Genomic DNA, 27,432 nt, shown 5'->3' on the forward strand with positions numbered 1-27,432 from the left:
GAGATATACATAGGAAACAGTTTTAACTGAGATTTCTGCATCTTGTAACTGATAGCCAAAACCTTAACTTTTGCAGCCTCTACCAACTCTACCTACTATATGGGTTTAAATATATATGTATGGTTTGAAATAAAAAAGGGAGAAAATTGCCACTGGAAAAAAATCCAGCTAGACTGAAATATGCTAATATTGCACCTTACTCCTTGTCTCCAAACTTACTTGAGGATTAATGTTTCCAAGATACAAATTTGTTGTGCTTGGATCTCCAACATCATGTGACCCTGGTGCATAATCATCCAGTACTACAATGATGGAGGGGGAAAAAGAAAATAAAAAGAAGTTATAATACCTACTATGCATTTAAGTGACAATATTATACGGAGTGCAAAAAGAAACTGTATTACCACCAGATGATCTGTTTCTTCTTGAAGGAGCATCCACTGAAGAAACAGAAGGAAAATACATATACTTTAGTCTACAACTTTTGCATCCCAAAGAAAGATAAAATACCCCACCCACTTACTTGAACGACGCTGGCCATCTGAGTCTGACTGGGGTGGCTCAAAACGACTCAATCTACCTTTTGTTTTGTGTCTTTCATCACGCTCCTCTTGTATTCTACAAAAGTTTAAAGAAGTCACAACTTATTACCATTCTGAGGGCTTTATTCTGAAGTTTTCAATTTACTTTAGAGTTAGAAGAATTTTTAGTACTAAACACCAGGCTTGTAAAAAATTTCAAATTGCTGGTATGTCTGAATCTCTGTTTAATCAACTGGAATGTATCCACCAGAATTATTCCACCTGCATGCTTCCTCATTGATACTGTCAGGGTGTTTTAATCTCAAACAAAACTGACTTAACCAGAAATAAGAACTGTTCCCTGAAAAAGAGAACCAAATTCCACATCCAAGAGCCAGAGATCCATTGACCATCAAGATGACTTTTCATGATGCACACAACTCCTTCATTTCTATTTCTTCTCCTAACTTTCCTAAGAAATTTGTTCACGTAGGCTGTCACCTTGTAGGGTGGCAGACACCCCTATATGACTGTTTCTAGAACATACATGACCTTATCTCAGTTTATACCTCTGATGACACTAGTCACACAAATAACTACTCAGTTCTGTGTAGTCTGGCTTTCAATTCTTTGTCTCTTAAATACGGTGATATTGTATACCAGGAAAACAAGGCTGCCAAATTAGTTCACATCACCTAATGAAGTTCAGATGCTACTCACAAAAGCTATTTATGGATTTATAATGCAGTACAAATTTTATATTCCACTCAGTTACACTCAATACACATGTTGCCTTTTCTGTTGTATTATGCATTCCAAAGAGAGAATCTGCTTTTTGAACCAATATTCACCTTGTTTTTACAACTATGCAAGCTGAAATACATCTCTAAATTTTAATCACAAGTCTTAATACAAAAGCCCAACTTCATACTACAATTCCTTTGGATAGTTTCAGAGAATCTAGCAAAACTTACTCTTCCCAAGCCTGATACACATTTTAGTTTGCTACTAAGCTGTTTGCTGCACAGCCATCAAAAGCCAACACATAAAACCTGAATATCCTCACCCATCACAGTACCTACTTGTCTTGCTGTATCTAACTTTAACAATGAATGAGACCATGTTCACAAGTATTCTCATTTACAGGCTCACACTTGCCAATTTATAGCAAACTGCATCCTGAATTCCACTTGTAAGTAACATACTTGACAGCAATTGACTAGGTTTCCATTTTTAATCCTGGTAGATGGTTGGTTATTTCAATCATCGAAGCTTCTCTTCACATCTAACTGATCCAAAAAACATCTTCCAAAGCTTTGGAAACAGCCATTCACTTAGTGGGATCTCTGAAATACTTTACACATTCATATGGAGTTTTTGGTTAATTACTCTAATATTCTGCTTAGGAAGGCAGTACCAAGCTGTTTCAAAGGTCACAATCAAACATCTCTGGCATGCAAGGAATTCCATTCATTTCAACACACATTTAAGCCAGCATACTGGGCTTTCTTGGTTTTTTGATCACTTTATAGCCTCTGGTCAATGCAAGACTTCAAAACAGCAGTCCTTTACTGCAACAGTGGTAAACACTTCCTGTTACAAATCAGTGTGAGAAAGGGCAGAATTATCAAGGAACACCAGAGATCTAGTTAGATGACAACTGCTTATACAGACAAATCACAGACACCTACACTGAGCATCTACCATCATGTGTTCCTACCCTGTTTAATTATCATTGCCACTGAATTCAGTTATGCCACTCCACAAGCATTTGGGGAACAGTTTAGCATGAATAATAAAAACAAGGTAAAAACATAGAGTCATCTTTATTTACAGTAAAAAGTAGTCAAACTTACTGCTTTAATTCTTCTTTAAAAAGTTCCAAATTACTCTTTTTCTTTTCTTTCTCTCCTTTCTTCAAAGGCTGAAATTAAAGATATATCAGCCAACATTTGAGCAGATAAAATTAAACAAAAATAAGAATTTCATGTATATAACAAAATTTTACATAATCTCCATGCATATTTTACCCACAGCTTTCAAACCAAGTAGACTACAAGAGAAAACAAACAAACAAACAAAAAAAACCAACAAAAACCACAACAAACAAATAAGACTTGAAAACATTAAGACCAAGTACTATCAAACACAAAGCTAGAAAAATTATGGATAGCTTCAACTAATTTTGTTACTTCTCATTATTACAATGCAGCATGTATTTTCTACTCTATCTATAACAAATTTTAAGTATCTGTCAGCTTGCTCCACTCAGCAATTTTGAAGGTGGATACATCCCTAGCAAACCATCATGCTCTAATTAAACTGATGTGTGTACATATATATGTAAATTACTTTACATATATATATTCAATTCTTTTATCCACAAATATTCTGAGAAAGGAATTTTCTTCTCTTGCTTCCTTCAGATATATCTACAGATCTGAAGAAACAGTTACTCTAAACAGTTCAAGATCCTCAAAAAAAAACACTCCTGAATGACAAAGAATATGGATATTGTAATTTCTTTTTTTTTTTTTAATATACTCTCATGAATTCTTATCTTCAACAACATTGGTTTATATAACGAAATTTAAATGAAAAACGTTTCCAATAGGCAGACATACAAAATATTTATTGTGTTACACACTACAGCTTTGGAAAAACTGGACTTCCTACTCACCCCAGGCAAAGTTGTTTGTTTGTTTTTGTTTTTGGGGAGGGTCTGCCAAATAAATAAAATCATTTTTACCTCATTATCTTCAATTACCATTGGACAGGGCAAGTGAGTAAACTGCATTACTTGGTAAGTATTTATGACAAATTTGAGAAGTGCTAATATTCTCACAGTACAAACACTTGCATATGACAGAACAGAGCTCAGCATAATAAAAAATGCTACAATTTATGTAACTGTAAAGATTTACACACGATGAAAATCAAACCTGCCATCCAGTATTACCCCACTAATCTAAATCTGAGTTTTGCTCAAAGATGGAAGGAGGCTAGGATGGGATTACCCACAATTATCACATTGCATATCATTCCCCACCCTAACAGGCCATACCATTTATCTCTCACTTCACCTTAAAAATTCTAGTAAGCTCTATTATAAGACATTTTAAAGACATCTAGGACATTAATTACACATTACACATATACATTAGTAACAGTAATTATAACTATCATCTGACTTCAAGGTTAAGTTTTTGGTAATATTGCCATTAGATTGAGATTTCATCATAAAAAGCAATAAAATGCATCAAACCATGCAGAAGTCAAATTAAATAACAAGGAGGTGTTGTTCTACGACTTCTCTGGAGCAACTCAAGAGAGCTATGTGGACTTTCAAGCATCACCACAAAAAAATAATTCAAAAAACTTGGATCAATGCAAAGTTTGGGTTTTTTTTTTTAATTTTAAGTTACAAAAACCTAAAAACAGATGGCAGCAGGAATTGCTTCTAGAACTTCAAATTCTCAGAATTGTAGAGACTGTTACATTGCAACAGTCAATAAATCTGTATTCATGAGAAGCCTGTCTCAATTAGCAGGAAGAGTAGAAGTACACAGCAGCCCAATCAAAGCACGGTACTAGGTACACCATGCTGGACACAGGGCTACTGGACCTCTGCATCTCATCATCTTGTCATTTGCCATGAGATTGAACAAAACAAAATTTCTCTTCTCTTAGTGTGTGATAAATGCAGATCAAAATACTCTGCAAGATCACATGCCTTTCTCTAAGCACTTCTAAATACTTTCCAAGTACAGGGTTAACATTCAAGTAAGAAACTTACAGGCTTTTTCGTTTCTATCATTAGGAGGGATGGAGGCTTCTCATTAGATGGCTGGCTTGGTTGATTTTTTTGATCTGAAAACCGTGATGAAGGCTTATAGATTTTACCCCGTTTTTCATCTGTTTCATGCTCCTCTGAAATTAAAGGCAAATTAAAAACAAATTTTATTAACCAGTGCTGCACAATATTGATCATTAAAACAAATGCTGGTCTTCTGTGGTCTTGTCTATTCAATTCAAGATATCATTGCATTTAAAAAAAAAAGAAGTGATAATACCAACTTTCCATAATTTAGCATCTTTTAGTACAAAGAAAAAGAACAAATATTTATTTCAAAACAAAGCATTTTTTCCTCTGAAGTTTAAAAGACAACTTGATGGGACTGTGAGCAACCTTATCTAGTTGGATATGACCCTGCTCACTGCAGGGGTTTGCCCAAGGCGACTTTTGATGGTCCCTTCCAACATGATGCATTTTGTGATTCTGCTCATCAAGTTTCCTTTGCTGCTTCTAATGTAATATTCTTTTTGAAATACAATTGAAAGCCAATATTCATCTTTACTCAAAGCCAAGTGAACCACCACCCCCAATATAAGATTAGTTATACCTTTAGATGCATTAACGATGCCTCCTCTTACAAACGTTTTCACTTTATTACCATCACTTCCTTCAAAGGCAGCAAGGAATTCTTCATAAATTTCTGCAGCAGCCTTCTCATCCTCCTACACAGCAAATGTTAATCTATTTACTATCATCACAGAACAACCTTCACTATAGTTATTCTTAAATGAGCTGCATGACATTACTTTTTATTTTCTAGAGTTCATGCTACAAGCTGCAACAAATGCCTTTTAATTTTAGACAGAACTCATATTTTTGAGAAATGATGTGTTGTGTTCTTCCCATTTATGTCAAGCAAATATGCTCAAATATGACTGTTCATTTACAAGAATTTACATGGCAACTGGAGATTCATAAGATGCCGAACACCAAAGATCACATGAAAGACCAGCATTATGAGACTGAAGTTTTGTTGGCCCAAGCATCAGAAAACAGTAGCTGTTCCATCTTACCCATTACAATCAGCCTACATGCCTGAAGGATATTAACAACAGGATCACCCTTAAGTACTTCCCAGAGAAGTTAATGCAACCACTTAATAAAAATGAGGCTGAGACTAAATTGAGCACTACTGTGTTTCTTTAGGATAGCATTTCCAACAACTTAGGAAGAGGAATCCCACTGAAATACAGTAGAAGTTGTATGCAGAGTTCAAAGACCAATATTTTTTACATTTCCACTTTACAAACAATAAGCAACATATTTGCTGAAGTGTGATACCTCTGAGTACCCCAAAACTCAGGCTCAAATGTTAATGTTTCTATTAATTAAAAAAGTCATTAGACAAAGGTATGTTTTACAAGATAACAAGGATGTGTATTGAAACAATTTCAGAGATGACAGGTACACTTTCTGATTACTGAACTACCAGAGAGCAAAGGAGGAAGAGAAACTACTTTAATGCTAGGTATAGAGAGCTGAAAGATGGCTGCCTTCATTTCCAGCAATAGAACATCAATGGACTGTTGTAATCCAGCATTTCAGGAACCCAGAGAACTTGATTTCTCAGACAGAAGGAAAGAGAAGCAAGCCTCTCTATCTTAACGCCACGGATATCAAGAACAAATCAAACATTTAAAAGAGAATTCACTTCTACTCATAGAAAGCTACATTACCAAAACAAAGAAATTTGGTGGTAAAGCTGCTTGCAACCTAAACCCAAATTTGTTTCAGCTCTGCATACAATTTTCACCATATACCATTACCTTCTTTTTTAATTCTTCTTGCTCCTTCTTGCTCAGAGTCCGTTTGGCAGCACTCATTTTGCCAATACTGAATGCTTTGAGTTTGCTTTCCATTACAGGCTGCAAAAAGAGCAAAGATTAAACTGTTTACAAAAATAATTAAAAGGCTTCTTTTTAACCTTGGTCTAGACAAAAAACTTTCTGCCTGAAATGATTTAATCTAAACAAAAGGCTTTCCATACTTCTTTCTGAACTTGCTATTATCTAACACAACAAAATTAAATGTATGGTTTCTTAAATCACCCTTGGTTTAATTAGGTTTTAAATGCACCATTCAAATACAGTTGAAATCTGAAGTGTACCTGCTGAAAGAACCTGGAGATCTTAGCACTGTAGAACACAGTTTCTAAATATTTGGAGATACATGCTTTGCACTACAGTTCTTTCTTGATCACTGTAATTTGGGGGGGGGGGAGGGAGGGGAGAAAACCAAAGAAAGGTTTTAAAAGCTCTTCTGACTATTTTTGGTGAGAAGAATGTTTGTGCAAGATTGAGAAGCGTAACTGAAGAACGAAGGTGATGCTAATTTTCAGTTGTACTTCAAAGTTAAATGTAGTATTTTTGCTTGGGAAAGACAACATGCTCCTAAGGTCTTCAACTACTAGTTAAGGGAAGGACCTCACACTAAGCTTGTATTTTAAGTAGTTTAACCTCCATTCCTCACTTCTTGAAATCCTGTAGGAAGGACTCCATGTAACCCCTGAAGAGTACAGAATTAGAATTCATAAGATTCTCTTTAGGTAGCTAACAGACAGTAAAGCACGGAGATAGGAAATACATGTTCAAGAGACGTGGGCAGCAGAAAGGAAAGGAAAAGGGCAATGGGAAGGAAACAACTCCCAGTTTAATGCAGTAATTCATAGAAAAGCATAACAAGAACAAAAAAAAAAAGCCCCAGAAGAGCCAAGAAAAACCTATTAACCTTCATCTTCAAAATATTTTTGATGATATCACACAGTGATGCCTAAAACTAACACTTCACTGTAGTGATGACAGCTCTTTAAAAATTACCCAAAAAACCCAAACCAAACAAAACCAACCAAACAAAACAACCCTTCAATTTAATAAAACAACAAGGTGAACAAATGAGTTGTCATATTATTTTAAAAAATTCAATCCACATATCAGCTACAGAAAGAGATTCCTCTAGGAATAATTTTGTCAAGAGTTTTATTTCTCCTATCAGCTTCAGAATGTTTACCCAAAAAAGCATTGAGAGAAACACTGTTTGAAACACCTTCAGTTTATAACCCTTGATTAGTATCACAAACATCTCTTACATCTGTGCCAGGTATTTGACTGAAGTAACTCATAGGGCTCTGAAAAATGTTCCCTCCATCACTACAAGGGAAACTATCAGTTACAAATTAATGCAGTGTTGTCTGCGGACTTATCTGGTTTAGGACACTGTGTCAACATAAGCTGCTGCAATAGGTTTATCAGGAGCTTTTCATGCATCTGTATGTTTAAGTTGATAGAAGCCAGTTTTCCTGTTCTTTGAAATACATCAGCTTGTATCTCAGTATGATAGACAATACACAGCACAGGCAAAACACAGCCATATTGCTATGGCACAGCAATTCAGACAAAACAAATACCACACTCCTGCCCAAGGCTTATCCTGTCATCAGAAAACAGCCTCTCACAGTAATGTTACAGGATACCCACAGTTCAACCACATGAATATACATGTCCTAGTGGCATATGGGAAGCAACTATAAAATAACAAGACTTCTAGCACTAAGATCTCCTCCAGTTTAGAAAGGGTCTCAGGAAATAAAAAAGGGGGGAAAAAAACATCTTCAGGGTGGTTGGGGCAAGACAAAGTCAATAGGACTGATCTGTGCCTGCTATTTACATTCCAGTAGCCTATTATAACATTATATTTAACCTTATGCAGCTTCACAGAATTTGTGACAGCTATAGGTTTTGACCTGAAGGCCTTCCTCCTTCAAAAAATGGAAAATAACACAGTGAAAAGGGTAATGCAAATGATGAAAGCAAAGAGAAAACTTCTAGCTGAGGTATCATCACTGTATGAAAGCAGACTAAATGTAATGGTGCATTAACTATAAGAAGGCACAAAGTACTGAAATCCTAGTTCCATTAACAACACATTCCAAAGACTTGAGAGTCATCTTCTAAATTGTATCAAGTAATCAAATCACTAAAAGAACCTATTTCTTTATAAAAAGTTCCTGCTATCACAACTTGAATGTCAGCTTACAAGCAATTTAACAGCTGATAATTGACTTTTTGATACACAAAAACCAAATGAAAATCAGGAAGAAATTCCAAAACCTAGAATGAATTGTCTGGTATTAGAGCTGTTTGGTTCTTGCTGTCTGTTTTCATTTTAGCTCAGACACAGGTAGGCCTCCAAGTATGGTACCAACCACACGACTAGGCAAAGCCTCTTGCAGAGGCTGGACGGGGAAACTAGGTAATTATTCTGTTAGAGAAAAAAAGAAAGGGGAGGAGAAGGATGAAATTAGGGCCACACTGTCTTATTTTTGAGAAGAGAATAGAAAAACATACACTTTAATATACAATGACTCTTACAATTAATCACCTCATATTCTGAGATACTCCTCAGTAGAAAAGATAAACATACCCAGACTCCTTACAGCTTCTCCTGTTCAAGTATCTATTCTGAAAGCAGTATCACGTAGCAGAGCTTCCTACACTAGTCGTTGTTTCAAAGTTTCAAGGAGTATTTTTAAACATGAAAATCAATGGTTCATTTACAAACTCCTACAGATTAGATACCCAAATGCACCAGAACCAACCTGCAGCAACAAGTTTTCTTCAGAGAACAGGCCTATTTTGAGCATGTGGGTTTGCTGGATTTTTTGGTGATTGGTTTTATTTTTGCTTGAGTTTCGTTTTCTTGTTCTTACTGTTACTAAAACATTGCGGACTTACATGTGCATCAGTCGATCCAGTGGTGTGTACTGCATCTGGCGCTCTGACCTGAAGAGAGAATGAAAAGGAGGTGAGGCACAGAAAGTCTCAGGGGTTTTTCAACCAGTTCTCTGAACATGATTTTCATTTCAACTTCAATGTCCAAACATACAAGAACGAAGATATGTCATACATTTTAATGCTATATGTGAACAAGGGCACAGCATTATCAATGTCAACACACGGCAAACAAGAGATTAAAGAGAGACTGTTCTTGCTACCATTAAGAACATTTAAATTTCCACAGCTAAATGTTATAAACATTCTGCTAACACCACTGCAAGGGAAAAAACAACAAAAAAAGCTATGTTCATTACACTTAATCTGCACCAGTTATCAGTAAAGGCTGTTAAAGATTACATGAAGTGCTTGACTATACTTGCCTTACTAAAAAATCATTTCCAAAACTGCTTTTAATATGCTGGGCATAGAAGGAAGCTGGTCACTTCAACCACCCTAAGTCCAATTTGTATTTCCTGATTAATTCCATTACTTCATATGTATAAGCTAGCATATGTACAAAATTTGCACAGGCTTTTTTAAATGAGTTTAAGTGACAGAGAACATTCCAACAAGCACGACTGAATGCATTTTTAAATTACTTAATGACCAAATTCCACAATAACTCAGTGGCATATCTACTACTAAGACATAATTGCCAGAGAAACAATTCATATCTAAATTGAAATTTAAGTCAAAACAGAACACTTCCATTAGCTGAAATCTGTTCATTAGTTACAGAACATCAGTACTTTTCTACCAGAAATAATAAGACAGTGCTTATCTCCAGTCTTCTGAAAGGGACAAGCACCAGGTGCTACTCAAGAAGGTAATTTACTAGACCTTGTTTTAATGTTTTTTCATCAACCAAGACAGAGACATTTACCTATGGATAAGTCCACAAATGTAAAGACAGACACAAAGACACAACTCTTAAAAGGCAGATGCAAAAAAAATGTAGGAATATATTTGGCATTTTAAGACAAAGGGGGTGAAAACCTCAAACAAAACCACGGCAATTGTGTCTTACTCTCAATAACCTCCCCTATCTACTTATCTACAACACTATACATTACTCACAAGGTATATCTTTGCACAGAAGTTGATACTTTTTTGTTTACATGTACCAGTAGAGTTCATTAAAATAAACATGAAAGCAAGTATCACAGTAATTTTTAACTAATATCACCGACTGCACTTTTCCTCTATTTCATGTCGAACTTTCTGTGCTTCAGAAATGCCTGTGGCACTCATCAGTAACAGTAACCACAGTTCTACGTGTGCAGAAAGGGAACTTTCAAAACCTGTGCTCCCTCAGAGTTTATGATGTATCACACAGATAGATAATCTTTTATCACACAGATAAAAGAAAGACACTGTGCAGAAGAATTTCAGAGCCTGACAACTGCAGTCTGCTTCCTGCCAGCTGCCACCCTGTGGCAACTAACACATCAGTTACTATTCCACCTTCAAAAAATAGATTTCAGACCTGCAGCTAAAAAAATAAATCTCAAAGGTGGGCCAATAAAATGAAGTCTTGGTTTAGTGTACTAAATGTGTTAAGATCTAACACTGCATGGGGATAGGAGGTTGTTTGGCAACTGCAGAATTAAATTAGTTTCTCACTTCTCCAGATCTGCTTCATTTACAGAAGTTTGGGAAAGCAACACCCTCCAACAACGATGGGTGCTGAAGGACAACAAAGCAAGCATTACACAGGGTAACAAACAGTACCAACACTCAATACCCTGAAGAAGATGATAAAAGTTTCTCCAGCACCAGAGCAGATGATACTGCTCAGAAAGGCTTTCAATACATGTTGGCACACAGAGATTCTGTGGGCTAAGTCACTGAGCCAGCAGTACTCTCCAAACCACCAACAGCACTGTAAAGCAAGCCACTGCAAGTGTTAGCTGAACAACAGAAGTTCTACTATTTTTAAGGTCTCCTTCTCCTATCCGTAAGTTTGTGTCATATACTTGGTACTGCTTCTGACCATCCAAGCAACTGTACCCACAAATCACAAGATGAAGATTCTTGACAAAATTATACATTGCTATCTGCCAGTTTCTAAGGCAGTTATTAAAACAAAAAAGTAATTCTCTCAGCACTGCGCTTTGCATCCATTGCTATCTGCCTTGAAAAAAAGGAGCAATTTTGTTTCCTTAAGAGTTACACCAGCTGAGCTGACTTCACGGAATCACAGTGTCTTTCTAACAGGCACAGAGAGGAGCATTTCAGAAGATGTTGCCCATCTGTGTTGAAAACTGGAACAGGATTATTTTTATCTCCTCTCATCATGTTAAGTAGCTCAGCTGAACTGTTGAAAGAAGCATACCCAAAGCTCTGTCCTGCACCCGATGATGTCTGAGATACGATAGCTCCTTCATGTTCAAAACACTGACAGAAAAAATGTGATGAGTTCATATTTCAGTCATTGCCAGCATAAACAGTCTATGCTCCCAATTCACTGCCTCTGCACTCTGCATGAAACCTTGTTGTCTTTTTATTTTTAATCAGACTATTTTCCAGTTGGATGGCTTTCACTACACAGGTCCCTCAAAGAATTTTGCCAGAACAACCAAGTAGCAATGCAGGCTGCTGAAACGGCATTGCAGTAAAATAGTCACGGTCTTAAAGGTTAGGTCACTCGAAGCTCCATTAGTCTATCCAAGTTTACCCCACCTTCAAGAAAAAAAAAAAAACACCACCAAAAACCTAATTTTATAAATCTCCCCCAAGGAGATTTATGAAAAATTGTTATCAGAAAGCCAAAGCAGACAGCCCTCTTTCAGATTCTGATGTTTAAATTTCCTTCCAGTTTCACGGCAGTTTTCAAAGAAAACAGAAGAAGCAACTGCTCTCCTTCCTGTCAGCAGTGCAAGTGCCCAAAATTCCAACTCTTCAGAAGTTTCTCCAAATGTATCAATCTCTGAGCAAAACTGGTATGATCATATTATTTAATAAATATTTAAAATACGAGGTATAACTTTTTTTTTTTTAATCAATACCGGTGCCATTTAGTGAAACAAAAAGCAACAAAAGCTGCCAATAAAGCCCAGAAGACAATCCCAAGGCCTTCCAAATGCTGAATGCCGCTTTTACAACTGTAATGGCTACAACTTAAACATGCCCTTGCAAAACCTAACAGCCTCAGGGTAGAGTGCTTAGAAGAAACTCTTGCACTGCTTCAACACCTTCCACTGATTCTGCCCCCATACTTGACCACTGGTCACATGAACCTAAATCACTATTCCAAATCTAACTGACCATCTAGGAAGAAGAGTTGGGGAAGTTCAGACAAGCCAGTCCCAGGTCATAGCAGGCTCCTCCACACCAAAAAAATCATACCAAATCAACTGAAGAGGACAATATTTGGGAAGGGAAAAGTAGCAGGAGTAGGGCTGGTTTGTGTCAGCATTGATACAAAGGAAAAGCAAACAGAATCAACTTAAATTAAGATATTAGCATCCAGCAAAGGCAGGGAGTTTCCAGCACTGCTTGCCTATTTAATTCTTCCTTTCTCTATCAAACTTTCTTATGCTCCTGATCATCCACTGAACAATAGTACAGGGAAGTTAAAGATGATGAGTTTCATCATCTAACTGGAACTCAACGCATACAGATTTTACATTGCCACTCTTCATAGACTTTAATTTAGCAAGGAAAGCTGTCCCTTCACAAGCAAGTAATTACCGTACTTCAACATGTAATTAAAACCTAACTTACTCAAAAGCCTGAGAAATGCACTTAAGATCAATAAATGTTGATAAAACTTTTTTTTTTAAAGAATCAAATAGGGAAACCCACTTGGTCCAAGTGGATAATCTCTTCTGCCACATTGTACCCAATTAATACAGTATCATATGAAAGAGCAGTGATATAATCGCTATTCTCATAAAACAAAATAAGAACATGGTAGAGTCATTGAGCAGCTAGTATTTCATTAAATCACAAACACAAGTGACCATAATTAATACCTGCCATTTCAGAATCATACCCCACACTGACCTGCTGTGCAGTCTCGGGGAATCTCTATTTTCTCTTCCTTAATTTCATCCTTCTTTCCTATCTATAGTTCTGGAAATCTCAAGCCTCTCTCTTGCTACCCTAATCTCAAAGTGACAAAGGAATAGATGATGCTTTGGCAACGCATTCCACATCCAAGACTATCAAATTTATGCAGAAGTTGATAGCTGACTACCACACCACAGAGACACAGGCAATGGGTTCTCCTGGAACTGTGACAGTTCCAGCAGTGATTTTCAAACAGTAAACCAAACAGATAATGCCTGACTGAAACAAGCTTGATTTTACACTGTGAAACAAAATAACTGGCCAGATGTTCAAAATCAGTACTTGAGCACTCAAGTTGAAGAACAAATACTCTAAGTTCTGAAGAGGAGAATCTGTCTTACTATAAGCATTAAAGCCTTCAAAACTGCTAGGCCACAGCTCTCCACAGAACACAGTAAATAGAAAGTCACTCTGTCTTCCCAGGAGGTAGACTAGAAAGCAACAAAAGCACATCTTGGTATTGCCACTGAATAAATATTTTCATAGAGGCTCAACCAAAACCACACATTTTTATCTGTGCACGAATACTTAAGAAAAATAAAAATATTACAAACTTCAGTAGCATTATGTCACACTTGTTTCTGCAGACATCTAAAAACTATCTCTATGGATACATATATTACAAGCACTCATGAAATGGCAAAACACACCTCAGTACTCCCAAAGAAAGTTGAGGCTGAAGGAAAACTTTGTTTTTTAGCAAAAAACATGCTCATAGATCCAGGTACATACTATCACCCATTTCTTTGGTATGTAAAATAAAAATTGACAGCACAAAACAAGTAAGATCTAGAATGGAAAAAGGCTACTCGAAACACATCCCATGAGCAATGGGAAATTAAGGGTTGAGAGGGAACTGCATGAAGATGGTAAGATACAGGACCTCCTCAGCAGGGCTCAACAGATTAATGCACATTTAACCTTACATTCTCTAGTAGTCCCACTGACTTCAATGGGATAGATGACAGCATGAAGAGACAGATGTCTGCATACACCTCTGCAGAACTGAAATCTAGGACAGAAAACAATTCTGACCAATTAATTATTATCATATGTTTGAAAAAAATAGAACGTCCTCAGTACAGAAATAATAATACTACTAAAACAAAAATGTCTATGATGCAATTGAAAATAAATGGCTCACATCTGGGTTGGGTCACAGTAATCAATAATAAATTATTAGTCTCCATCTAATATTACTTGAAATCTCAAAACGTTATATTCCCTGGAAGCCACTCTCCATAAAGACCTACTGAAGTTGTCTGTCCAGCTCTAACTGGCAGTTCCATGCATGACACAAAAAAGAAAAGTTTACTGGTAATATTTGAAATAGATCATAAAAAGGAAACAAAAAAAGAACTCTCCCACTCTAGTTAAACGCCAACTGGGTAAATAAGCAAAGGCTCTCAGCCTTTACATTTCAGCTAGTTTCCTAGCAGCAAAAATAGTAATTCCTGCATCAGCTGAATACAAAAATGCATTAAAAAGACCTTATATAGATGTGCTATATGCACTGGAAATTCCTGAACCAAAACGTGGTTTCTCCCTTCATCTGACTTACACATATACACACACAAATCCCACAACCTGAGGACATATATACTTTTCTGGCCCCAAACCTGCCATAAATCCGAGTGAAACAAGTGCCACTAATCACTACCCCTCAAACCGCCAAGCTGCCTGTGCATACCCCAAAACACATCTTACTCTCTACTCTTAGCAGGAGAGGACGCTTAGAGAGCAGGCAGCTCTGTGCTGTTACTACCCGCAGCCAACCAGGCACACAGTTCTGGACAAGTTTTCTACAACTCCTGCACTACCTGGATTTCTGGTCTACAAATCCAGCAAACAGTAACGACAGGAAGTAGACCGGATACAGCGAAAAGAGCCGGGAACGCCACGCCGATTTCGTGAAATCTGTAATTCCGTCGCAAATAAATGCATAGATCTAATCTCAGATTATGGTTTTCCTTCAAACACTGAAATTGGAAAGTGACTCCACGCAGGCTTCAGGCCACGGGGAAACCAGCACTCCCAGCTCAAAAGAAATTAAATACGTACATGGGCACGAGTAAAATTGGGGCTAACTAACCGCCTGCATTCGAAACCGGGGATGGACCGACCAAAACTGTACGACCCGAGCCTACAGTTACAGTCCGGTCTCCCGCACTGCCCGCCCATGCGTCCCTTCGCCGGCGACACGAGGAGGCTGCTACCGCCGGCCGGGGACAGAGATGTACCCAAGGCGGTTTCAGGGAGTTGGGATGCCCAGAGAGGGGTCCGGGGCCCGCAGCCCCGCCGCACCGCCCCCTTCCCGCCTCCCCACACCCTCCAGGGGCCCGCAGTCAGCCCGGCCAGAGCAGCGACAGAGCAGGCCGCGCTGCCCGCGCCTCACCACCCCGCCACTTGCGGGCCCCGTCGCTGCGCTGACAGGCGGCGGCCATGCTCCAGGGTGGCGGAGCAGGCCGGCAAGCCGCCCCGCAAAACGGCCTCACCTTCCCACTGGCCTTCTGCGAGCTGCTGGGCGCCTTGTCCGCCATCTTGCCTTCCCTCTCGCTCAGCCCTGGAGGGGAGAAAGCGAGCACCGATCCCACCGAGCCCGCGAGCGGAAGGCGGGAAGCCGATGGCCGAGCCACCGATGGGGCGGCCTCCGCCTGGCCGGGGTGGAGCCCGCCACTGTCTACTCAGCGGAGAGGCGGGACCAGGTCGGGCAGCGTCTGTATCTCCTCGGGGCGTCTTCTTACATTAGCAGAAGAAAACCCAAAGGAAGGCGCTAGGCATCCCAAATCTGCCTAACAACCAGCTGCGTTACGGCAAGCCTGACAACCCGTCGGTCCCTCGGTGGCCGGCCTGAGGCTGAACGCGGGCACGGGGTCATGGTGCTGAGCCCTGCGCTGAGGCGGCAGCAGCATTTAAACTCATGTGAAGGGGTCGCGGTCCCGATAGGGAAATTGGAACGGCATTCAAACACAAAGCAGTGACCAACACTGCTTGAGTCCTTTGGAAGGCAGAGGGCCATTCAGGTGATACAGAGGCCTTTTTAATCACCAGATGTTTTCCTACAAGACATTAGCAGGTGAAGATTGAGAACAGTTCAGAGTGTCCAGCAATTAACCTCATCACTATAAGCAGAGGAGAGATGAGCAGTATCAGGACTTATCTGATGGTGCTGGGAAGATCTGTGAGGTGGATGGTGTACATGTCCTGCAGGGTATGCATGTGGAAATGCCTGGAGTGCTCTTGGTGCATACCAAAGGCCCAAAATGTGTTTTAGATGGGAAACCATCACCCAGGACCAGTCTGGGCGGGATAGACACTGTGTTGCTCTGCTGTGGACTCCTGTGCTTCAGACATTCTGCTCAGCTCTTCGCATCCGCTGCTCCCATGACCACAGACACTGAACAAGTGCATTGTCACACAATTTGGAGGCAGGGCTTGCTCTTAAACACCTGGCAAAATGAAATACAATAATGTTTTGAAGAATGTCAAAATGCTACATGAAATCAAGGAAAGCCCAGGAATAAATAGTGAAAATGATACAACAGCAAATCCTCAGCTATTGATTTTGAGAGCACATGGCTAAAGCAGCTTTATTGAACAGTGCATAACTACAAATTATAACCAGAGGTCTCATTACATTTATAATGCGTCTCACATTCCCATGCTTTTACAGGATCTCATCATAAAAGATGCTGAGATAATACTTAAGGGAAAGGCAGTAGGTACACAGAAATTTATTTGTTAAAGTTTTAAATCCACCAATTCCCTAAACCCTGCGAGCAACAGGAGGGTGCAGGGCCTATACTAACAGAGTCTCCCACATTTCTTAGCATAGGATGAAATGGGAGCTCCCAGAAAGGCAAAAGAAAGGCAAAAGGAGAGAGTGAAGAGGGCAGGGGCAACTGCTGAGGACTAGAAGTTTACAGAGGAGGGCAAACCCCTCAGGAAACCTTGCCTGCTGCAGGTGTGCATCCAGCTGCATGGGGGACATAGTCCAACGAAAGCGTGTTGCTCTGCCTGTAGCTATCCTTTCACGGCTACTCTACACGTCCCGACGCTGGCTGTCGCAACAGGACTAAGCAGGCAGCTAGTGGAAGCAATTCTACACTTTCACAAAGGCTCGGGAGCAAAGTCTCCCTCACAGCCGTGAAGCACGGATCAATAGTCCAGATTAGCAGCGCTGTCACAAGTACAAAGCAGGACCGCTCCATACGCCCCGTGTCGAGCGCGCTGCCAAGGGCAGTGGGAGGCGGGCGCAGGCCGCCCAGCGCCGTGTGCGCAGGCGCCAGCAGAGGGCAGGGCCTTCGCGGCCGCCCGCTCGCTGTCGGCGTCTCTTCCCTCGGCGCGATTCGCGGTACAGTTCCTGCGGTACGTGATTTCTGCTTCCTAAGGCACACAAAATAGCAAACCAATAATCGCTCCGCTTTACGCGGCAACGGTATGAGGGGCTGAGCGAACGGCTCATACAGCTGTGATAACGGTGAAGGAGGCATGGCAGGAACGCTGCATTGCTCCTCGCCTTTCAAGCTTCGTTCCAGCGTCTGCAAAATAGCATGGAAAACTACTGGTAATGGATTAGCAGCTAAGGATCGAGCCGTATCAGATGTTTGTTGAGCTCCCTTCAGCAATAAGCAGTTAAAGCACAGCTGACACCGTAGGATCTAACCTTTCCACTCTGGAGCTCTCCAGTTCTGCAAACGCCTGCACAGCTTTCTGCGAGCACCCCAAAGCATTGCACAGATTTAAAATGGAAGAAAAGGAGGGAGAACTAAAACTCACATCTCGACTGCAGGATCTGGGGACAATTTCATCAGTCCTTGTTGAATTTTTTGAGCCCCAAATTTGCCCATTGAGGAGCCCTTCCACGGGAATAGTGTTGGTCAAGGAGCTTTAGAGACTGATTAAGTAGGACCTTACTGTTTCAGAATGAGATTGATAAGAGTTCTGGGGCCACTAATGTTTAGAAAATTTGTTCTCCATTTGGCCTCAATCCCTTTATTTAATCCACCTCATTAATGGTTTTTAATTATCCACCTCATTGTTTAAATCCTCTGCTTACTGCTCAGCTTCTACACTCTTTAGTAATTAATAAACTACACCGAATTAAAATGGGTGGGAGAGGAGAGAGAAGGTGAGAAGGAGAGGCAAGGTGCAGAAGGAGAGGAAGATGCAAAAATCTGTGGGGAGTTAATGACAGAAAGGGTAGGCTAATAATATTTAAAAGGAAATGCTAGATACTTTCCATTATAATGCAGTAGGCCTCATTGTATGCAGACCTGTTTATTAATTGCTGTTACAATGAGAGCTATTATTAGGCAATATATTAGGAAAAATAGTAACTAATTAATAACACTTAAGTTACATTAAGTAAATTACATGCTGCAGTGCATTACCCTTGTCTTTCTATGGCTGTTTTTCCCCCAGTTTTGGAGATCTCTCCCTTGCTCTCATCCCAGACCAAAACACAGCTGAACTGCTGCAATCTTTTTTTGCAAAGGTGGGAAATAGGAAAGATTTCAAGTGCTGTGGAAGTTCCCTGCTCTATAGCAAAGGAAGCATGAGAGCATGAAGCAGGGAGATGAGGAGTTGATCAGAAGTGTAGCTGCTGAGTGTACAGCAGCAGGCAGGGAGCAGGATCCCAGGGTGGGCAGGTCCGGGGAGAAGCCAGGTCTGAGTGCTGATCTCTTCAATTTAGCCACGAATCCAGAGCAAGTCCAAAATGATGCCAAAACTTACCAAAAAATCAGACCAAACATTAGAGCACAGATCACTTTCTGGTCACTCTGAGATTCTCCTGTGCCAATATGTACTGGCCATGGAGAACCCACAGAGTTTCAAATCCCATTGCGGGCTTCCCCGCACGGGTGAATACATGTAAGGGACTTCATCTCCTGGCGGGAAGAATGGAGACCTGTCCCCCAGGGGAAGGGAAAGGCAATTTCGAGCCTTTGTCTTCCCCCATCAAACCTCCGGTGATGGAGATGGGAGAAGGGGGGTTTGGAGCACCCGGTAACAACTGTCTGGCTGAGAAAAATCAGTACTTTGTAGTGTTTTTTTCCAGGCATTTGTGCAATTATCAAATGAAGGTTTAATTCTGGAAGTTCTCCTGTAGCTTCTTGTCAATTACCCTACATGGCTGGAACCCAGATGTGCAAATTTGTCAGCTGTTCAAAAGCATGGAAGAAAGACCATGTGTGTATGTCTCTGCATCTCTTAAGATGTTCTTCCAGAGAAAGTGCAAGTGTGAGCTGAGCCTGAAGTTTATCTAACCCCTACTCTTTTTAAGTTGTAGCCAAGTTCTAGCCTCACTTATGGTCAGTGGGGTTCCAGGGAAGATGTCAAAACAGAATCAGATTTACTGAAGAGATTTTACTGACAAAAGGGGAAAAAAAAACCACAAACAAACAAAAATCCCAGAGCAAACAAAAAGGTTAAATGTTTTAATTCAGATAAAACTTCTTACTAAAACAGACATCAGTAAAGTCTGTCCTGAGGGTGAAAATATAGAAAGGAAGAAGAAATGAGAGAGAGTTGTATGGTAAAGGACTGTCAAGCAAGAGCTCTTAAGATTGATGTTTGTCAGTGTGAATGGGTTGAATTTGGTGAGGCTAAAGGTTTGCCTTCAAAAGAACCTTAAATCTTCCACACCCCACTGTTTCTTGTTCACAAGAGAACTTTCTCTGTAGTGGCAGATTTAAGTTACTCTTTTTTCACTCACTCAGCCAGGCAATGGCTAAGTATGACCGCTTCCCTAGTGTGCTGAGTACGTTGGAGTGCAAAAGATAAACTTAGCTTTTCTTCCCTAACCAAATGCACAATTTCAGTGAAGAGTGTTGAAGTAATTCAGAATATCTTATAGGGGGGTTGATACTTAAGAAAAAAAAATACATACCTTGTGAAAGGACTTCAACAATTAATAATACATATATTTTAGCACATCTTTTGAGTCTTCGGTGAGCATTATTTATCTTCCATTACTTACCTCATTAGGTAGTGACTTCATCAGTGTTTTAAGAGTCTTCTCAAAGGTTATTTGGAGATGAAACCTGAATAAAACTTTACACTTGCTAGAGGAAACCCTGGTATATGCTGACCATGCCCTTCTAAATATAAACTCTGGACAAATGCAGAGGAGTTCTTCATGGACTCCTCTGTGACCTCCAAATGCCGTGATTTTCCCTGTCCTACCACGTAATAGTCATGTAGCACTAACCTGGAAGGACTACATATGAATAAGAAGCTATTCTGAGATTTTAAGTGCTTTAAATTGTTGGGTTCCCAGCACACTACTGCACAGGTGGCTTGGGAACAGAATAATCAACTTGGTGTAAGATGTCTGCCTGTATGAAAGCCCAACCTGTCCTCCCAAGACTGTTCTTCCCTATGAGAAGACAGTCATTAAAAAAGCAAGAGAACCAGATTGCTAGTAATGAGTTTCATTAATGTGGCTGCTGAAGCTTCATTGCTGTCACTTGGCAATGATGTGAAACACGATCTTTAAAAGCTCTCAGATCTTTCTGGCATGACCCATGTTATGTGTGAGTGACATAAGCAGAGCACTTTAGACAAGCCAAAGGTGAATCCTCACAAAGAGGCAATGAAGAGGAATTGTTTATTTTATACTGCTAGTATTTATTGGTAACACAGTGTTTACAGATCCCCACCAGGGACAAAGCAAACAAAAATAGATTGCTACCACGAGCCTGTGCTTCCTCCAGAGAAACTAGTATGGACAAGCCTCTCAGGTGATTCTTAGCCCTGCAGAGCCCTCATCCCTCTAAATATTATTGTAAGATATCTTTAAATATTACAGGAAGACATCAATAATAGGGAGACATTTCCAGATAGTTATCATCTCTGCAGCATTAGTACAGAGCTCCACTAATACCCAGGCCATTCAGCGACCACCAGAACTCTGTCAAGCAACAAATAAACCCCACCTGCTCCTCCCAACCTGGGCTGACCCCAAAAAAACACAGTCCCGGTTGGCCTATGTCCCAGGAAGCCAGGCAATACCCCAGCAGTCCCTGAGGCAAAAGGGCTGAATGCCTCCCACACCCCTGAAAGTCTGGAGGTTGCAGTAAAGTCAGAACGTGTCAAACGAGCCCTGCTGCCAGTGCAAGGCCAGCACTTCCCAGTCAGTGGGGGATGCTGTTGTTCTTCAGACACCATCTGTTCCAACAGCTGCTGGTGGCTTTCCAATAGGCTCTTTAGTGCAGGTCTAAGACCAGTCAACTACTTCTCCTTATCTAACCTTGACAAAGGAGGGCAAAGATCACAGTCACTTTTGTCCTCTTCAACAGGCCTGCAAGGACACTGACCACCCTGTTACGTAGGGACTAGGATCACCAGAGGCCTGCTGGGAGTGCCTGTCTGTGCAGTGTGAGCAGGGCAGGGAATGTAGTATCTTCTACCCAACAGTCCCCTCATTACCAGGTATGTCTATGGTGATGCAGGAAACACTCCAACATCTGGGCTGTTTCCACGCTGGCCTCTCTGTACAGAGCAGCCCCGTGAGAAGCCTCACCTCCACTAGAGCCCAAGTAATTTTCACTAATCCCCAAAATCCCTAAGGCACAAACTGCACAGCCCATGGCAAGTTGTGCCTGGCTCGGTCCTGGTGTAGCCAGAGAGGACTGCAAGCAGGTTCTGCAAAGCTTTCTGGCTCACTCCTGAAGTGAACTGACTGAAGACTCACTCCTCGAGGAGAGTCCGATTGGTATGTCCCTCCACACCACCACGTACCGCCTCTAAAATTCAGAGTACATTAGGCCCATTATCTAAAAATTAAGTCTCTTAGCTTAATATTTTACTTCTCTTCTTGGCTTTTCAGCACTGTGTAGTGGTGTTTACTTTCCTAGCAGGATTCCTGTGTGATTTTTGTCACCATTATAAACAGTGTCACCAGCCTGCCCCACTTTTGACAGCTCCATAAAATCAATATTTTTACTGTAATGAAAAATCAATTGAAAAAATCATTTTCTGCCACATACTTTGACGACTTTTTTGGTACCAATTTTTAAAAACCTATCTGACTACCTTGTGCAGATTTTTCATGTTGTCATGACTCGTTATTGGCATGATTTTAAAGTAAAAATCTTTGGGCAGAATGTCCTAATTATACTGGACCTTGGTTTATACATATATACACGAATATCACTCTGTGATACGCACATTTGAAAACCCAGAGCTGTCAGATGTTTAAGACCATCTGAAAGCAAACAAAAAGGAAACTCCTTGAAACAGCAGAGAGCAGTCCCTCACTCTGGCTCTTACCTGTGCCTGCAACAGTTACTTACCTCTCTGCTCTGCCTTCTGTTTACTTCAGATGCGTTAGGGTACAGTAACACCCGCACGGTGCTTTTCCCAGTATTTTTATATCCCAATTATGTAACTCTGCTGCTTGCATAACTGCACCGCCGTTAAATGTAGGATTTACCTAAGCATCAATACAGACCAGCTCCTGTCAGCCCGTTACCGAGTCTCCCTCCCAGCCACCTTCCTGAAGCACGGAGATAAGCCGGGTGCTGTAGTGTTGGTGACGCCCACCCTTTGCAGCCCGGCCGGGAACGTTCAGCCTATGGTAATGTTTGCCTTCATTGCGTAGAATGTCACCAAAGAAACCAGATCTTAGACAGCTTCGCTGAAGCACGCACGGCAGAAACGCACCCAGCTGCCAGACGTCCTCTGTCTGGGGCTCTCAGGTCTGTCCCGCCTGCTGGGGACCCCGCGGCGTCACCCTGCCCTTTCTCGGTTCTCCTGCTACCCGCGCTGGCGCAGCCGCGGCGCAGGGCTGGGCAGCAGCCTCCGCAGCCCAGCTTACAGCCGGTGCGGGCGCATCCTTTGTGCTTTTGACAGCAAGCCGCCACCGTGAGGAGGTCTGCCCGCGCGTCGTCGTGCCGGCTGTGCCTGCCCCCGGCGCCGCTGCCGGGGTGGCTCGGCCAGGGCAGCCGCGGGGCTCTCTCTCGTCCGGCCCGCCCGGCCGCACCGCCCTGCGGCCTTATCAATAATTAACGTCGGCTCGGGTGTCCACCACCTCCCTCCCCGAGACACTCTAACTGGGGCGGCGGAGCAGTCTCTCCCCGCTCCCCCTGGATGCACCGCCGGTTTCCAGTTACGGCGATGTCGGGCGGTAGGGCGGGAGGAGCCGCGGTAGCGCTGCCACTGCCCCTGCTGCAATGAGTGATGCTGCCGGGGGCGGTGGCGGAGGAGGAGAAGCGCAGAGCCACCGCGGCTTCTCCGCCGGTGGCTGCGGGAGCAGCGGCAGTACCTCGGCCGGGCAGCTGCGGCAGGGCGCGACGACGGGCGGCAGGCTGCGGGCGGACAAGGGGCCCGGAGCCGGCAGCATGCCGGCCGGGGAAAGGGACAAGGAAGAGGCGTTGCCACCTCCTCGCTCTGCCGCCCTGCTGCGGTGGGACGAGGTGCCCGAGGACTTCGTGGAGTGCTTCATCCTTTCGGGCTACCGGCGGCTGCACTGCTCGGCGCAGGAGTGCTTGGCCTCGGTGCTGCAGCCTACCAACGAGACTCTTAACTTCTGGACCCACTTCATCCCGCTGCTGCTCTTCCTCAACCGCTTCGGGCGGCTGCTGCTGCGGGGCGCCGGGGATGTGCCCTTCCATCACCCGGCCCTGCTGCCCCTCTGGTGCTATGCCTCGGGGGTGCTGCTCACCTTTGCCATGAGCTGCACGGCCCACCTCTTCAGCTGCCTCTCCCCGCGCCTCCGCGCCACTTTCTTCTACCTGGACTATGCCTCCATCAGCTACTACGGCTTTGCCAGCACCGTGGCCTACTCCTACTACCTGCTGCCAGGCCTGAGCCTGCTGGATGCCCACGCCATGAGCCACTATGTGCAGCAGCAGCTGGGCTGGCAGCTGGACTGCAGCCTGCCCATCGCGGCCTTCCGTGCCCTGGTGCTGCCCGTGGCCCTGGTGCTGGCCGTGGGCTGCACAGCTGCCTGCTGCCGCAGCCGTACTGCCTGCTGTGCCTACCCCTTTGCTGTGCGCACCTTTGTCTTCGCCATGCCACTGAGCATGGCCTGCCCCATCATGCTGGAGAGCCTCTTCTTTGACCTTCGCACCCGCAACCCCACTCTCTTCATCTACTTCTACCGACGCTACTTCTGGCTGCTGGTGGCTGCCTTCTTCAACGTCAGCAAAATCCCTGAGCGCATCCAGCCAGGGCTTTTCGACATCGTGGGGCATAGCCATCAACTTTTCCACATCTTTACCTTTCTCAGCATATATGACCAGATGCACTATGTGGAGGATGGTCTGGCTGAGTTCCTCAAGGCACCCCAGGTTGCCCCCACCTATCTGGGCACTGTGGGATATATGCTGCTCCTGACGATCTGCCTGGCCATGGTCGTCAGGAGGTTCCTCAATGTTGCAGATCTCTGCAAGCAAGACTAGCTAGGTTGGCAACCCTCAGGACAGCAACCGCCATACCATTCATCCTTGGGCTGGAGACCCTCGAGCTGATGACCCTCAGACTGGCGACCCTCAGACTAGCAACCCTCAGACTGGCCCTGTCATGTCCTGAAAGATGCTGTGAAGCCTCGGGGAAATGCACCTGTGGAAGAGCCAGGTCCCTTTTGCAGGATGTTACCAGAGAAAATGACCATGGTGAAACTGCTTGTGCTCTTTAAACTACTAGGTTACCAAGGGAAGTAAACACTTACTGGTACGTTACTGCTTAGAGTAGAAGCTGAAATAATTTAGCTCTGCTTCTAGGAAGAATGCATGGACTGTGAATGCCACTTACTAATTTCGTAAGAATTAGATTTACAGTAGCTCTTGGATATACATTATATATATTTATATATCTAGCTATATATTTATTAGCTACATATATATATGTGTGTATATATACACACCTGAAGACACTTGTGCAATGATTACTCAGACTTGATTAATCAACTCCTACGTCAAATTTCCTAGCAGATTATGCACTGGCATTTATCCTCCTCTGTGATACTTTAACAAGCCTTTGCAGCCACATACTGGATTTTAAATGCAAACAAATCAATAGCTATCTATAGTTTTTAAGGTCTTGCAGCCTTTTGAGCCAGGGAACAATAGATTCAGCAGAGAGAGGAAAACCAGCTGTGAATTATTACAAAATTGCCAGCTGATGGAGAGACTTTAATTAGACAGTGAGTGGTTGGTGTAGCCACTCAGATACTATAATAAAATAAAGGGATAGGTAAAATAACTGAACCAGAAAGGGGCCAAACTACTTTGGAGTGCGGGCAGGGGGGAGAAGGGCACTGCATAATGGCATAGCTCTTCCCCCAGCACGTCAGGAACATCTGTTGTGTTAAGGAGGTTGCTAAGGGGCCCTTTTATCTTCCCCGGTAAATCACTCTCAAATCGGCCCTTTAGCGTCAAAGTCAGATGCCAGACTTTCTATAAGCCCCTGCCAAGCTCGGTAGGAGTTTTGTGGATGTAAAGAGAGGAGCTGATGCATGCGGTCTCATTCGGGATCTTTTAAAGAACGACATGGAACTGGTTTCTCTGCTCTTTAATTAGAATGCTCTCAGATTTACCATTCTAAAATTAGTTGCAGAATAAGGTACCACTTAATCTGAGTTCTGGACCTGAACTCTCTCTTTACGAGTACCAGATACTGGCACTTTCTCATCATTCCCCACCTATTCTTCTTTGGATTGGTCGTGGCTGCAGCCGAGTTTGAAGACCTCATTCAGAAGTTTTGAGGCAGTTCAAAGGCAAGAATTATGAGATGTTTTCCAAATGCACACTGACCCAGGTATTGTCCTTTTCACATGACTATAGATTGAATTTGGTCTCTATATCTCAGAGACATTTTTGTAAATTCCTTGCAGATTTTAAACGTGTATAACGATTTTTGTCTGACAGAACAAGTGACAAATATGCAATAGTATTACAGAAGAGGGTTACAGCTTGAAGTTTAGGATAGAGAAACTACTTGTGCACCCCATTTTCAAAAAACAAAAGGGGTGCTACTTCCTCTAGGAAACACTGGTATCGTACTGCACAGCAGTGTGTTGGCTCCTTAACTCAGCCTCTTTGCCCATATAGCTGAAATGGATTTCTGCTTGGGCCTTTCCCATTTTCATGGATATGGCATCCAAACCCCAAGAAAATATTTTGAGCCCAGTCCCCCAGTCTTCTGTAAGCCAAAGCCCTCTTTGTGTATAATGTGAATATAGGAAGGACCATATCTAGAGATGATTCAGTTAAACCCTTAATCTAGGTTAGAATAATCACAGAAACCAGTAACTGATACGTCCTGTACCAACATCAGTTTTGTGAAAACTTCCCCATGAAAAAGCATAAGCTAAAAGGAAACTACATGCACTTGGTTTTATCACAACCCATTTTAACTAGAATGGTTTGAGGCTTTGAGATTCTTGGTGAATTATGAGAATGGCCTAACAATAACACCCTTTTCCAGGCACAATTCTGACAGTATATAATTTGTGGTAGGGTCACATGTGGCCTGTTACAGACACTGGCTAGTTCTTTCTGAAACAGCAGTTCTCAAACTGTGGCCTCTTAGAGTTACCACTGATAGGCCATGGAAACCAGCATGGTCCCTTGTGGCTGTCACTGTTCTATTGTCATTTGCCAGCCTGCATTAAAAGAAAACTAAACCTACATGAAGTATTTTAAACTTCACATCTTTTTATTAACTTCTGTTGTAAATATGGCATTACTTTATTCAGCCACCAATAAAGCAGAAAATTATCTGCACTACTGGAAGAGGAGGCTGGTTCACAACACTGTTATGCTTTGAAATGTGCTCTAGATTGTGGAAAAAAACCACTGGAAACTCAGAAAGCAAATGGATCGAGACCTGTAACAGTGTCATCCTATGAATTTTGACAACTGCAAAAAGAGGTCACAGTCTTTGAGATGTGCTGTATTCAAGTTAAAATAATAGAGGCAAAGTAGAGCTCAATGACTCATCCAAGTTTCAAAACTAATTATGTAGAAAGTGTTTGCCAGGGAGATGCCACTAGCACATCCAACTAGCAATTAAAAAGTAAGAAAGAAATCAAAAAGGCCAGGGAGAGAAAAGAAACAGCAAAAGCCAAATGCCAAAAAAAAAAAAGAAAAGGGCTTTTAAAGCATACTGTATAATGAATTATGTTAGTGCTTGTCATTCACGATGTAGAGGGCATTTCAAGAGGCAGTGTTAAAAAAGGCTGTTGGTAACTTACAAAAAT

At 42.0% G+C, this 27,432-nt stretch overlaps 2 protein-coding genes across 7 annotated transcripts in view; one reads left to right on the forward strand and one right to left on the reverse strand.

The window, feature by feature from the left end:
- U2SURP (U2 snRNP associated SURP domain containing) overlaps positions 1-15,859 on the reverse strand; it is a 47,774-nt gene extending 31,915 nt beyond the window's left edge. The window contains exons 1-10 of one of the 6 annotated variants that reach the window (XM_054175525.1): positions 15,719-15,859; positions 9,108-9,155; positions 6,144-6,242; positions 4,925-5,039; positions 4,318-4,451; positions 3,202-3,243; positions 2,378-2,445; positions 524-618; positions 405-440; positions 220-302 (exon numbers count right to left, since the gene is read on the reverse strand). In XM_054175525.1, the coding sequence (XP_054031500.1) occupies positions 220-302; positions 405-440; positions 524-618; positions 2,378-2,445; positions 3,202-3,243; positions 4,318-4,451; positions 4,925-5,039; positions 6,144-6,242; positions 9,108-9,155; positions 15,719-15,763 (765 nt within the window). In that variant the 5' untranslated portion in view covers positions 15,764-15,859. Of the gene's footprint in view, positions 1-219; positions 303-404; positions 441-523; positions 619-2,377; positions 2,446-3,201; positions 3,244-4,317; positions 4,452-4,924; positions 5,040-6,143; positions 6,243-9,107; positions 9,156-15,718 lie in introns of those variants that run through there. The other 5 variants (XM_054175522.1, XM_054175521.1, XM_054175524.1 and 2 more) reach the window with 5 other exon arrangements.
- A 7,437-nt stretch (positions 15,860-23,296) lies between these two features.
- PAQR9 (progestin and adipoQ receptor family member 9) lies at positions 23,297-25,897 on the forward strand. Its single transcript, XM_009896309.2, has one exon. The coding sequence runs from the start codon at positions 23,402-23,404 to the stop codon at positions 24,629-24,631; it is 1,230 nt and encodes a 409-aa protein (XP_009894611.2). The 5' UTR covers positions 23,297-23,401; the 3' UTR covers positions 24,632-25,897.
- The last annotated feature ends 1,535 nt before the right edge of the window (positions 25,898-27,432 follow it).

Source organism: Dryobates pubescens, chromosome 32, assembly GCF_014839835.1.
Source record: "Dryobates pubescens isolate bDryPub1 chromosome 32, bDryPub1.pri, whole genome shotgun sequence".
Lineage (NCBI taxonomy): Eukaryota > Metazoa > Chordata > Aves > Piciformes > Picidae > Dryobates > Dryobates pubescens.